The 14,611-nt window shown below is 32.0% G+C and overlaps 3 protein-coding genes across 5 annotated transcripts in view; 1 reads left to right on the top strand and 2 right to left on the bottom strand.

Annotated features, from left to right (window-relative positions):
* Nucleotides 1-416: 416 nt before the first annotated feature.
* On the bottom strand, nt 417-2,344 carry LOC125052059 (ELAV-like protein 1). Its single transcript, XM_047652719.1, has one exon. The coding sequence runs from the start codon at nt 1,957-1,959 to the stop codon at nt 829-831; it is 1,131 nt and encodes a 376-aa protein (XP_047508675.1). The 5' UTR covers nt 1,960-2,344; the 3' UTR covers nt 417-828.
* Nucleotides 2,345-2,677: 333 nt separating this feature from the next.
* Nucleotides 2,678-3,868, top strand: LOC125052061 (39S ribosomal protein L33, mitochondrial). Its single transcript, XM_047652722.1, has 3 exons — nt 2,678-2,839; nt 2,939-3,042; nt 3,724-3,868. Exons 1-3 carry the CDS (start codon nt 2,799-2,801, stop codon nt 3,777-3,779), a joined length of 201 nt encoding a protein of 66 aa, XP_047508678.1. The 5' UTR covers nt 2,678-2,798; the 3' UTR covers nt 3,780-3,868.
* Nucleotides 3,869-4,683: 815 nt separating this feature from the next.
* LOC125052055 (1-phosphatidylinositol 4,5-bisphosphate phosphodiesterase) overlaps nt 4,684-14,611 on the bottom strand; it is a 51,819-nt gene continuing 41,891 nt past the window's right edge. For all 3 annotated transcript variants that reach the window (XM_047652708.1, XM_047652709.1, XM_047652710.1), the window contains exons 16-22: nt 11,760-11,964; nt 11,243-11,374; nt 7,945-8,122; nt 7,095-7,298; nt 6,434-6,590; nt 5,899-5,988; nt 4,684-5,770 (exon numbers count right to left, since the gene is read on the bottom strand). In XM_047652708.1, coding sequence (XP_047508664.1) covers nt 5,702-5,770; nt 5,899-5,988; nt 6,434-6,590; nt 7,095-7,298; nt 7,945-8,122; nt 11,243-11,374; nt 11,760-11,964 — 1,035 coding nt within the window. In that variant the 3' untranslated portion in view covers nt 4,684-5,701. The remainder of the gene's footprint in view (nt 5,771-5,898; nt 5,989-6,433; nt 6,591-7,094; nt 7,299-7,944; nt 8,123-11,242; nt 11,375-11,759; nt 11,965-14,611) is intronic.

Below are 14,611 nucleotides of genomic sequence, written 5' to 3' on the forward strand. Positions count from 1 at the left end.
TTTAACTTTAAATGTGAACACATCCTAAAGTCACCATCAGATAGGGGGGACTTGGTTTTCGTGAATACGGTTTAGTGATCGTTATTTTGAGCGTGACTTACAGCGAAAAGATTGTTTAAATAGAAAAAATACTAATGTCGGCGTACACAATGATGGTGGCTATAAAACTGAGGTAATATAAACAAATAAAATCTTATTTTCGTTCTCTACTACACAACATGCAATATTCAAGCAATTTTACACAGCGGACCTGCCGTTGAACAATACAAATAAAATACTAGTATAATGTAAATGTTAACTACTGCCACAAATAATAATTATACTTATTATGAATATTATGTATATTATTATACGTAGATAGGGGTGGGATGAGGATTTGAATATAGAAAATCAATAGAGAAATATACAATACACAATATTTAAACATGAAGTTTATTAAAGATTAAAAAAAACATACAATGCTTGTTTACACAAAATAAAATACCTGGAGGGTTCAGGCGGAGAGGGCAACAGGCAGGCTATCCCTGCTCCAACCATAATACATACAATTCGACAGGGCCATACATAGTCAAATAATAAGATACCATATCATATGATAAAGTACACATATAAGATAATGTTAAGCCAACTCTACTCACAGGTAGTCATGTTGCGCTCTTGCCAGTAGAAAACTATATTAAATCTTACAAAAATACTTATGTGACTAATTTGAAATGCACATAGAGGATCTCACGTCTCGACTACAAAAATATTCTTGAGATTGGAATGAAAATCTTTAAGCTTTGGGCCTCCCAACAATCACAAACGGCGTTTATAACGTCCGTTAACCTACATATTATTTCTCTTTTGCGTCTTAAAGCTAACAGAAAGAACCTGTCCATTGAGCGTGTAGCCATTCAGGGCCTGGATGGCCATAGCAGCTTCATCATACTCACGCATGTTGACAAATGCAAAACCTTTGTTTTTCTTTGTCTCTGGATCCTTGATCACTTTTATTGAATCTATTGCACCATATGGGCCAAAGAGCTGCCACAGTGCTAACTCTTCTGTGTCTTCACCAATGTTGTATACATACACTGTTGTTTGGTGTGGAACTGCAGTTGTACCTAGGAGAGGGACAGGACTTGCCGGAGCTCCCAGTAATGGTATTGGTGTGTGATTGGTTGCAGCCATTGGATTAAAGCGCTGTTGGCCTTTATTTATAAAAGGTAGAGCTTTTCCAGGTGACGGTAATAATGGAGGAGGTGAAGCCTGGGGAAAGCCAGGTGCAAATGCGGCTGGTCGTGATCCAAATGCTGCGCTTAAGTTAGTACCATTAAATGCTGGAGTAGTGCCGTTAAAGACAGCCGTCGCACCGTTATATGCAATGGGTGCAGCTGACATGCCAATTCTCTGAATGGGCCTCATTACAGTTTTGTTTGCATTGGGTTTATTTGCAAATTTGACTACAATCGGCCCCGCACCAGGAATGGGTGTCTGACCATTCAGGTTGTGGATAGCATCCTCTGCTTGCTGTCTGGCTTCATAGCACACGAAACCGATCCCTTGCGAGACGCGACTATTAGTAATATTACCGAATTGATTAAAAAGATTGTTGAGCCGCTCCAAAGTCATATCTGGAGGTAGGTTACTGATGTAGAGATTCGATTCCGTATCCGGCTTATGGCTTACTTTGTTTTCGGGATTGAGGAGCGCGAATGAGACTTTAAGAGTCTTCCCCTGCATTAAGAGGCCGTTAAAAGCAGCGCGCGCCTTCTCGGCATCCTCGTGCTTCTCATACTCGACGAAGCCGTACCCTCTGTTGGCTATAAGCTTACAACTCTCGATCTTTCCCATCGCCGAGAAGAGAGCATACATCATATCACGTGTCATCAGCTCCGGAATATAATTGACCATGAGTTTGGTCGGTGACACATTGGCGTCGACGCCGCCATTCTCATTCATTTCGTTTTTTATCATTGTTCTTATTTACCACAAACTACACTACAGAAAACTAAATACTTAAAAGTTCACACTGATCTTAGTTGATTAATTCATTTGTGATATTTAAAATTAATAAAAGGTTAACAAAAAACCTTACACAAACTAAAACGCCAACTACACAACGCCGCGCCGGTTCACAAGTTCATCATCACACCGCACTCGGCTCACGGACACGAACAACTTGAACAAGTTTGTATTTTGAAATGTTACCAGTTTATAGAGATATTTGCTTTACTTTGATCAATTATCATTGCTTATGGTAGAAAAATCTTTATTTGCTCAATGAACGTATTTTAAGTCAACCATAATAGACGTGTTAAATTTGAAGTCCAATCAATTTAAATTTGTTTTTATAACTTTTTTACAGTACGTGGCTAAGTGAGACGTGAGTGTACCCGCTGTCAAGTGTCAAAATTAATTGTTAATTTTATACAACGTAAACTCGGCAACTGTAGTAGCGCTAAATAATCTAAAATCAATTAAAAACATATTTATTATTTTAATTTTCAAAATAATACATATCGTAGAACCTCCAGTATACACTAACAAGTAATAGACCAAATTTTAATAAACTAATCAATGTGGTGAAATTGAATAATTGTAAATTGACATATGCCAGCTGCCAAGCGATTAATATAGCGATTGATATATCTATTGATATGATTTTTTTGTTTTCTAATTTCTAATCTGTGACCTGTACTTTTCGATTCTTAGTTAATAGTTTCCACTCAATGTATTGTATTGATATTGCTTGATTTGGTATTTCAATTTTCAAGTACAATTTAGATTTATACGTTTACTTTAATTAAGGCACAATGCTGTTAACGAATGTTTTGTTAAAGAAAGCTAAAAGCAAGTAAGTATTAAATAAGTTAATAACCTGTCTTAACACATGAGTATTAACAACAGCAGAAATATTACAAAATAAATTCTCATATGAATAATTATATTTCAGACACATAATGGTTTTAATGGAAAGTGTTGTATCGGGGCATAAATTCAATTCAATACGTGAGCGGCTTGGGGATAAATTGGAACTAATTCGCTTTGACCCATATAGTGAGTAAAAATAACTTAATGCCTCAAAAATCTCTCTTTTAAATAGTTGATTTTTTAAACTTAATTTCAAGTGTTAAATTTTACTTAACGAAAAAGTATGCAATTATATCCAAAATTTTAATTTACATCAAATAATAATTTGATTTAGTTGTGTGTCTTAACTTAAACATTAAATGTTTGTAATGTTAAGCTATTTGCTGTTTATATTTTTAAGTTATAAGATTATTATATACATTTGTCAAAATATTGCATAAATTTATAATCAAAGATATTTTTGCATATAATGTTCATTACATATATATGACAGTGATAGGTATATCACTTTTATTTATTTGAGTTATAAAGGAATTTGTATAAAACTTGATTTACTGTCAATGACAATGAAAGTAATTATTAGCTCAATTTATAAAATATGTAAGCAGATACTAAACATATTAAATATTTTAGTAGTTGTTGCATTTTTGGATAAAGAATTATATAGTTACATTTGCATAATAAATACTTATAAATATAACCATTGGTTGTACTAGACCAAGTCTTCGATTATCACTAAGAATTTTATTTCACCTTATTAGACCTTTGCTTTTTTCTTCATGCAATATGAAAGTCTTGAATGTCAAAAAGTGATTTTGACCACATTTTGATTTTTATCCTTGAATATATTAGATTTTTATCTTTCAGTCCAACATGAAAGTCTCTATAAGGAAAGGAAGAAAATAAGGAGTATTAAAAAGTAAGGATGAAGGGAGTTAAAAAAATTGTGTACACATTCTAAATTAGTATAATTTATTTAGTTTTAGTAAACTATTAAATAAATCTTTGGAAACATGTCTATTTTATAAAACCTTTTAAATTTAAGTAATTGAAAATATTACAAGATTAATTATTTTTCATAAAGAATGTTTTAATCGTAATTTACACTAAGGGCCCACATTCCAAATCTAAAACTTGTACCACTCCAGTAATTACGAACAATAGTTTGAATTAGTGTTGAGTTTCTATACATTTTGTAACATGGCCATCAAATTCAGTGTCCAACAGTTTTTAAAAATATTCAACTGCATACAGTCATACAAATTTTATTGTAATTTAGAATATATGCTTTACATTAACTCCTGATAAATAATATTACATCCATATAAATATAAGGAGTGCAATAATAAAATTAGGTGCAATAAAATTTAACACTAATACTGATAACACTTCTTAACCTTATATAAAAGAAAATTCACCCATTTATAGGCCTGAAAATAGCGATAAAAACTATTTTATAAATTTAGCAATAATGATAAACTAATAAAACTTATGCTATTCTCACTATAATACTATGTGCTAAGATTTTAAACCTTTACAATTACGTTAACAGGTAAAATTCATATAAATTATTCTCGTAACATGTCACTGGCTCATAAAAATTGACTAGATAATGTACTTGACAAAATTTAAGTACTTATGATAAATTATTTGTTAGTAAATATTTTATAATTTAAAAAATTAGGAGAAAATTTATACTTTTTAATAGTTGGTCCACTAAATATGAAGTTAGAGATTGACAGTGAGATGTACAATATTTAAGTTACAATTATGTATTTATTATCTTACAAAATAAGAGATTAAGAAAATGAATATTTTGGGTCTTCAGGGTCTACGCACTAAGTCTAATGAAATAATTTTTGAAATATTAGATCTTATTACCCGTAAAAAGAACAATTAAACTTTACAAATTCATAAAGTTTTTAAAAACTATGTTTCATGGTTAATGTTTTTATAAACTAGAAAAAAAATTCAAAGTGCATTCACACTTTAATTTAAATGTTCTGTTCCCAAAATAAGTAGTTGATAAAAACTATTAAGCATGGCATGATAAACATTTTACTTTTTTTCAATTCCCAATTATTAATCTTGGAATTAATAATCAGTATTTAAATAGTTTTTTACCCTTATAATAATTTTAAAACTAATTATTAACTTACATTAGTATTCACAGTTTAGAAGGAACATTTTATAATAATAACATATTTAAAAATTAGTGCATAAACATAACAAAAACCACTCGAAACAGGAACAAACCAATAAATAAATTTACCAAACGAATATTTGAACTTTGAAACAAATGCTCAAATTCATTAAAACATTAAACTTATATTTAAAATTTAATAAAATTGAAAATCTATAATGATTTTTCTGAAAAATAAACCTATTTTTGTCACTAGTAGGCGTAGTAATTTTTTTATAAATTCTTGTAATTTAACGGAAAAAAGAAATAAGTACAGATACCGGCAAACATTTTGAACAAAATGTCCTTGACTGCGCAGAAGCGATTTTTAGGTATCACTTCGGCGGGAAACTGAGACTTTGTGTCCCGCGCTGCGTCCAAGTCAACAATCTACATAAAATAAAACTAACTATTTTTAAAACTTATATACGTAAAAAGTATTCTACAGTAAAATAAAATAGTTAGACCCTTTTTTTGCTCGTATGTGTACGATGCGCAAACTTTCCCCCATTCCTTTGTTTAATGCTCAAGAAGTTTGCCGGTATCTGTACGTAAATGATGGTGTTATTTTAAATGTTAGTGCACTGATAACGTTTAAAATTAAAGATCACTCGTCACTTGTCAAGTCATTTGTTGAATGAGAGGCGCAATGTCCGGGAACTTTCATGCTAAGAACTCGGCTTTGCTCGCCATGTCGAACTCGGATTCTTCCATTTTGTACATTTCGATGAGCTAAAAAAATATAATAAATTACAGCCGGAAAGTCATATACCCCAGTGGGCTATGGGACAGTTTTTAACTACGAAGCAATCCAATAGCAACGGAAGCAGTAAGCAAAATGAGTCATCATAAATACTGACGTTATCTATGTCCTTCCCCAGTTCTTCCACCTGCTTGTCGTGTGTCACCTTCAGCTTCTCTTTCTCGCGATTTTGCTTTATTGTTTGAGTCTGGAAGGAATATTAGTTTGTATTTCATTGTCGATATTTCAAATCAATATGCGACTAGTCATAACAGCGAAATGGATAATTATTTACTGACTAGAATATAAATTTCGACATTCCTTATATTTTTAAATGTGAAAAAACAATAATAATAATCACTATAGTACAAAAAGTAATTTAAAAGAATTTACTTAAATACCTGTAACTATGTACATAGTTAAGTATATCATGTTTTATCGAAATGCGCGGATAACCAAATCTTCAAAACTACTGAACCGATATTAAAGAAACCTAATCAATTCCAAAGTTGGAATATACCAGATTTAAATTAATATCAGAGTGAAATGACACACATACACACGTGTTTTTGTGTTTAATAGATCGTCATACTGAAATGTTATTCAACTCCATCAATATCAAACTTAGGATAAAAATTAATAAATGAAATCACCTTCTTCTCGTCCATAAACTTCTTGATGTTGTTCTGCTTCTTCTCCCTCAGTCTTCTGTCCTTCTCCTGTTTAGTCTTCAAGGTCTTATCGTTGGCCACTTCCTTACTCGTCTCGACGCTGATCTTTGCTTGACGAGTGTTCATTTCTTTTAGTTCCCTGAAAATTTGTATTTATATTATATTTTTAAAGTAACTTATTTGTTTGAAGGGATTTTGAAACAAGGTCAAGATTACTGAGTGAGTTTGACTTTAGTGTATCTTTATCTTTATAATTCTACTGTACGTGTGTATATCACTAAACTCCTCCGGCTGGACCGATTTGAATGAATTTTTTTGTATGCGTTTATGTTTGTTTTTGTATGGCGCTGCAGTCGGTACTTTCATACTTTGTTTAGTATCCAAATCACTTGAATTATCATGCAGGACAACGTCGGTCGGTCCGCTAGTAGTATTATGATTTTCAATGTACATTTTCATGAGTATATCACAAAAATACTATGCCTCCATAAGTTCTCTCTGAATATTTTTTTTATATTGAGCGTAAATTAACCATATTTAGTAACTGGTACTAAAATATGACTAAAAAAGATAGTTTCTTTGAATCTTTCATAACAAAAATATTCAGAATAAAATGTTTAAGAAGTAAAAAGAACTTTGATACCTCTCATGCTTCGCCTCGAGCTGCTTCATCTGCGCCAGCTGCGTCTGCTCCATCATCTTCTTGAGCAGCTCCCGCTGATCGTCCAGCCTGGTCCTGGCGGCTGCGCATTCCTCTCTGCGGTGGCGGGAGACCAGCTCGCTCCACGCGTTGGACTGGTCCGTCACGAGCGTGCGAAAGGTCGTGTCGTTCGTCAGCTGCTCTTTACTGGATAGATTAACGAGGAATTGTTCATTTAGACTAATTTATCTTGGAATAAGACTTGCTTTGACAGGCATCAAAAATGGACAAATTTTCGTTAGAAATCATATTTATATAACTAGCCGGTGCCCCCGCCACTTCGTCTGCGCTGGATTAGTATTTCGAGTAGCTTAGCAATCAAATGCAGCTTTATCGAATACTCCTCACGGTTAGCTGTTGTGGCCTCTCAGCAACGCTCGCCACAATTTTGGCAGCGTACGCCAGAATAGCTCGCAAATGGTTGATGTTTTCCTACTTACTTGTTATTTTGGACAATTCACACAATATCGTTATAAATGGTAGCCTATGTGTTATATGATGTATATTATTATAAGCTATACATATTATTGTATAGTTCATTAAAATCCATTCTGTAGTTTTTACGTGAAAGAGTAACAAACATCCTTCCATACTTACCAACTTTTGCGTTTGTAATATTAGTAGGATAAGTGTTTCTTAACAGGATACCATATTACCAACTGAACAATATTTGTTAGAAAATTGTCAATAAAAGAGACAAAAAGTTGTCCTTACAGAACTTTACACGTATGTTTGCTTTAAGAATCTATATAAAATTGTGTTAATGATTATTTCTTTTATCGAAAACCCTTACTTCTTTCCCTTAATCATCTTCTCAATAGCAGCACACTGCTGTTTCTGTAAAAGCATCTTCTCCTTGGCGTGTCGCTTTCTCATCGCCTCCAAGTCTTTCTGCTGCTTCTTGCTGGTCTTGAGGAAGCCCTTGTCTTGTTGGAGGGACTCTACTGTTATTGGCTCGAATACCAGCGGTTCTGTAAAATTTTCGGGATTGTTTAATATTTTACGTCCGAATATTTTCTATCCCCTTCTTTAAAAATGTTCTTATTCCAAATCATTGTTATTTTTTTAATATTGCCATATTTATCTGATGTAGAATGTTACAATTTTGTAAACAATTGATTTAAAATGCCTTTATTTGACTAAATTGCGTAATATTCCCATATCAAATAAACTTTTTATTAATTCGTGGCAATTAAGGGATTTCCAGTATGCATTTAATTTAGTTTAGCTTGTGCACAAATCTAGAATAGACACCATCCACCATCGATAGCCGTTATATTTACATCATTGAGTATTTGTAGTAATTTAAAAAAAATATGAAATGCCTTAATCGTACAATGATTTCTGTATTATGCTGTCTTAAATTTTAATTATTCACAAGTAATTTTTATTGCGTTTCATTGTGGTTAAACATTGAGGATAATTAAATAGTTACATCCGATCACGTGCTGACTTGCCTTAAAGCTCTAAAAGTACCTACTATAAAATGACGGTGTCAAATATGCAGCTCTGCGCAACGTACCCAAATAGCTAATAAAACTAGTTCAATGACAAGATGTTCGCCACCGCCGGGTAACCTAAATAAAATCATCCATTGCAATAAAAGTTATAATTAATTTTATCTTCCGATGAAAACGAAAGAGTTTTCAAAACAATTGTTTTACATATATGTTTAGAGTATATCTGTGAATGTAATTCCAAAATAAAAGAATTCCGAACCAGGGGTTCCACGGTGTCAAGTTAGAATATAGATATAATCTAGACTTGTAAGAAAACAAACGTGCACTGCATCGAACTGTCACATTTGTAATTAAATTATAAGTTTTATTTTAATTAAAGTAGATTATAGAACTTGTTTATTTATATACACACATGATTCTTTTTGTTTACCACTTTACACTGTCATCTCATTGTCCGAACTACGCAAAGTAAGCGAAAAAGATTTGAATATGCAAATTGAATTATTATTGAATATTTATAGTGGATATGATAATTATAATAAAATTGTTATTAAAGTTTGCTATGAATAAAAATTTACTATTAATTATTAAAACAATTCAGATATCAATCCTATAATTGAAATAGAGTGGACATCGATAAAATTTATGTAGATAAAAAAAATACCTTTACAATTTCGCCAATTCATATTTAGTACACTTCACTAACATTACACTAACAAGTGAATAAACTGAAACCGGTGGTGTAGTGAACTGCAACCCACGGACTACGCATAGGAAATGAATCTTGGAAACGTATATTAAATATTATTTTTAAATTGCAGGAGATAGCGGGTAGAGATTTATTATAGGTAGTACTTTTAACAATGGCATCTTTGATGGGGATTCCACGTATTAGGTAGACAAGTACAAAGAGAATAACTAACGTAATATACACATAATATTAAACTTTAAATCTTCAAACATGGCTAAAAAATCATCATTTTATTCATTATATTATTTTAAAATATATACCTACCTATATAGACATTTATTTCCAACACACAAATATACAGTATTTACAATATTCACAACCTACATAGTAATTATTAAAAAGTCATAAACAAAAAATTAAAACAAGTGTAAAAAGTTTGGTCCCTGTGGCAATAAACCTTTAATACTGGCAGCATTTCCTCGCTGTATTGCTATACATATTCCTTGAGTGAGGAAAACACCAGCTCTTGGGTCAACGGTACTATCTACCAGGCGCCAACAAATCTTTAATTAGCGCCTGTGCAGTTGAACCCCACGACCCAAGAGGGTCTACTTCATTATAATTGAATCGGTGTAACTGCTTAAATCATGACCATGCATCTTTTTATTACAACCTGAAGACAATCTAACGCAAGCAGCATGAACGTTACGAACATAAGTGACAGTGTAAAAATCTGCGCACGCACGTCTTGGTTGAAAAACTTAAGACAATGGTTTGTTCAAAGCACCAAGTCATTGTTTAGAAGCGCGGGATCCAAAATTAAACTAGCCATGATGATCGCCTTCATAATCCTTCATGATGATTCTTCGCAAGGAGATGGCACGATAAGAAGAAGAATCTTCTCTGAACAAGACAAAATTTTGGCTTCAAAAGTTTGGAATAGAACTTTAAAGTAATCGCTAATCGCATGCTTTGTGCCCGACTATTATACAAATATAATTCGCAGATAATCTGAAGTCCAGGCGTTCGTAAATGAGAGCTATTTGTGGGGTTTGCGTATATAAATAAATTAACCTGACTTTGCGCTTACCTTGACGAGTTCACATTCGTGTTTCATAAACAGATATGAACGGAAGTTTAGCAACTTACAAGAAAAAGTTGTAAATCATCTTATATTTAAAACATTTTATAAGTTTTAATAATTTATTTCGTAATCCTATAGCTAACATAAATATAACAACTGGCCAAAGATGGAATACGTAATATAAGCAAAAACTTTCAGTCATTTACGAAAGTTAAAAATTATTAAATACATTTAACTAAGTAATACCTAATTCGGCTGCGTTGTCCGATATTGTAAATGTGAGGGTATGGACTGAGGGTGTATGTGGGGTGTGCTCATGATGCAGGTGATTTAGCGCTATGGATATTCTTTTAAAATATTCCGCGATAGATAAGGGAGCGTTGAAATATTACGTAACGATTTTTTTTTCTTTTGTAAAACGTTACGATGCGGGGCGGGGATTGAATTACGCATTATTTTTAATATTATTTTCGACTTTCCAGTACTTTACACCACATAATGGTAACTTTTAGGTATAAAGAGTCACTGGGTGGTTTCAATTAGTCTACTTCTATTTTAAGACGTATCTGAAGACACTGTAGGTATTGATCATTGTCACATTGAAAAATCTGGTAGAAATCTTTTAACAATTAGCTTACAACTACTAAGGATTGATACTAGTTTTAAGTTTGAGTGACGCTATAGAAGGCCTATCAAAAGTTGTTACCGACATAATATTTTTTCTAGATTTTGCGACAGTGTGCAATTGAAATACTTACTACCTTTAAATGTGTCAAAAAGAGAGGCCAAATCTGGCATTATAACTTTTAATCTACAGTTTTGAACATTATGTTAGATATTTGAAATAAAAACTGACCTTCTTTCTTCTGTTCAGGCTCCGGTTTCTTCTCTGGCCCACTCTCCTCTATGCCCATGGCCTTCATATTGTCTGTTCTCTCCTTCGCCGCTCCCATGAAAGCACGCGGATCGGACAGAGCCGCCATGAAATCTAATATAGATTTTTGTTAATAATTTACACTTTTTCTGGCTTAAAACGCGTTCAATTATCACAATTATACAGCAGACATTTCAAACAACTTTCTGTGTAACGGAAAGTGTTATGCAGATTTGTAACTCCAATTTTAAACATATAAAACTCGATACGATATTAGATCAGTAACTTTAATAGTGAATTTACTTATGAGTCTGGACTACTAGGCATTAACAACCTTAATGACGTCATTTTGGGCGAAACCCATACATGGTACGAAAACTTATATATCGTGGAATCACCACTAAAATGTATTTTTTTTATGTTATTGGGATCTTTAACCTAACTTTTACAATAACTTTTACTTTGAAATTAAGTAAGCTTACTAGTGATTTTCGATTACCTTCAAAGCCATCAGGTACGTAAATCTTTAGCTCAATGTTACAGAACAGCATAGGCAATGACATTGGGAAGTTGGCTTCAGTTCTGAGGGAGATGTGGCGATATCCCGCCTGGAGACCGTCCAAAGGCAGGATACGTTGGCCCAAAAGTTTGCCATTCTCATCGTACACCCCGAAACGCAGAACAGCCAAGTCCGGGAGTACGACCTGGTCAAATGTTAATCGAAATAACTATCAACCATTAAGAAGATTTGTAGCAGTGTTTGCCTAGCGGATCAGCGTGCTACTCTCATGCCTGAGATCGTAGGTAGACCCAAAGGAGGAAGTTTTGAAAGAAAAAAAAACAAAGGAAAAACGTCGTGAGGAAACCGGATGGCCTGCAGTATATAGCCGGATAGATAACCGTATAACCCAAAAAGTCAAAATAATTGTAAGTAACTGGAGGCTGATCACCATCTGATGCCCAGACCATCGGTTGGCCTGGTTTTTTAATAACAAGATTACATATTATTTTCAATTCTTAAATTATATTTTTTTACAGTGAGGCTACATAATATCTAATTACGTCTTCTGGTATATTTGTATAAATATTCACAGCCTCCTGAATATGACGTACAAAGAAAACAGAGCTCCATCAAGCTGGAACCCGCTTTAGAAAAAACTTGATTTTTCTAAATTTACTTTTATCTACAAACGATGCTAGTGAATGTAGTAAACTTTATTTTTTTGTAGTATCATTAATTGCGCCGAAAAAATAATTAATACCGCGCAAAGCAGGAAATATTACAAATAATTCAATAAAAAACTTTGAAACGGGTGCTAAATTGTTTGTAGTTTATTGTAGTGACAAAAAAAATTTTTTTTACCCCACTTTATTAAAAACTACGGAATAAATGCTACACCACATTTTTTGGTCACTACAATCAATTTAGCACCTGTTTTGAAGTTTTTTATCGAATTATTTGTAATATTTCCTGCTTTGCGCGGTATTAATTATTTTTTCGGCGCAATTAATGATACTACAAAAAAATAAAGTATACTACATTTATGAGCATCGTTTATAGTTTTTGAGTCGGTGTCTTTTTTTTGCATAGTTCCGTTATTTTAGCATTTATTCCGTAGTTTTTAATAGAGTGGGGTAAAAAAAAATTTTTTTTGTCACTACAATAAACTACAAACAATTTAGCACCCGTTTCAAAGTTTTTTATTGAATTATTTGTAATATTTCCTGCTTTGCGCGGTATTAATTATTTTTTCGGCGCAATTAATGATACTACAAAAAAATAAAGTATACTACATTTATGAGCATCGTTTATAGTTTTTGAGTCGGTGTCTTTTTTTTTGCATAGTTCCGTTATTTTAGCATTTATTCCGTAGTTTTTAATAAAGTGGGGTAAAAAAAATTTTTTTTTGTCACTACAATAAACTACAAACAATTTAGCACCCGTTTCAAAGTTTTTTATTGAATTATTTGTAATATTTCCTGCTTTGCGCGGTATTAATTATTTTTTCGGCGCAATTAATGATACTACAAAAAAATTAAGTATACTACATTTATGAGCATCGTTTATAGTTTTTGAGTCGTTGTCTTTTTCTTGCATAGTTCCGTTATTTTAGCATTTATGCCGTAGTTTTTAATAAAGTGGGGTAAAAAAAATATTTTTTTGTCACTACAATAAACTACAAACAATTTAGCACCCGTTTCAAAGTTTTTTATTGAATTATTTGTAATATTTCCTGCTTTGCGCGGTATTAATTATTTTTTCGGCGCAATTAATGATACTACAAAAAAATTAAGTATACTACATTTATGAGCATCGTTTATAGTTTTTGAGTCGTTGTCTTTTTTTTTGCATAGTTCCGTTATTTTAGCATTTATTCCGTAGTTTTTAATAAAGTGGGGTAAAAAATTTTTTTTTTTGTCACTACAATAAACTACAAACAATTTAGCACCCGTTTCAAAGTTTTTTATTGAATTATTTGTAATATTTCCTGCTTTGCGCGGTATTAATTATTTTTTCGGCGCAATTAATGATACTACAAAAAAATAAAGTATACTACATTTATGAGCATCGTTTATAGTTTTTGAGTCGGTGTCTTTTTTTTTGCATAGTTCCGTTATTTTAGCATTCATTCCATAGTTTTTAATAAAGTGGGGTAAAAAAAAATTTTTTTTGTCACTACAATAAACTACAAACAATTAAGCACCCGTTTCAAAGTTTTTTATTGAATTATTTGTAATATTTCCTGCTTTGCGCGGTATTAATTATTTTTTCGGCGCAATTAATGATACTACAAAAAAATAAAGTATACTACATTTATGAGCATCGTTTATAGTTTTTGAGTAGTTGTCTTTTTTTTTGCATAGTTCCGTTATTTTAGCATTTATTCCGTAGTTTTTAATAAAGTGGGGTAAAAAAAATTTTTTTTTGTCACTACAATAAACTACAAACAATTTAGCATCCGTTTCAAAGTTTTTTATTGAATTATTTGTAATATTTCCTGCTTTGCGCGGTATTAATTATTTTTTCGGCGCAATTAATGATACTACAAAAAAATAAAGTATACTACATTTATGAGCATCGTTTATAGTTTTTGAGTCGGTGTCTTTTTTTTTGCATAGTTCCGTTATTTTAGCATTTATTCCGTAGTTTTTAATAAAGTGGGGTAAAAAAAAATTTTTTTTGTCACTACAATAAACTACAAACAATTTAGCACCCGTTTCAAAGTTTTTTATTGAATTATTTGTAATATTTCCTGCTTTGCGCGGTATTAATTATTTTTTCGGCGCAATTAATGATACTACAAAAAAATAAAGTATACTACATTTATGAGCATCGTTTATAGTTTTTGA

Source organism: Pieris napi, chromosome 8, assembly GCF_905475465.1.
Source record: "Pieris napi chromosome 8, ilPieNapi1.2, whole genome shotgun sequence".
NCBI classification, from domain to species: Eukaryota; Metazoa; Arthropoda; class Insecta; order Lepidoptera; family Pieridae; genus Pieris; species Pieris napi.

Bases quoted from the DNA above. Each gene is read 5' to 3' on its own strand.
- LOC125052061 (XM_047652722.1), top strand. From the start codon at position 2,799: ATGCTGTTAACGAATGTTTTGTTAAAGAAAGCTAAAAGCAA. The intron at 2,840-2,938 runs GTAAGTATTAAA...ATTATATTTCAG, and splicing joins TTAAAGAAAGCTAAAAGCAA to ACACATAATGGTTTTAATGG. The intron at 3,043-3,723 runs GTGAGTAAAAAT...TTTATCTTTCAG, and splicing joins AATTCGCTTTGACCCATATA to TCCAACATGAAAGTCTCTAT.
- LOC125052059 (XM_047652719.1), bottom strand. From the start codon at position 1,959: ATGATAAAAAACGAAATGAATGAGAATGGCGGCGTCGACGCCAATGTG.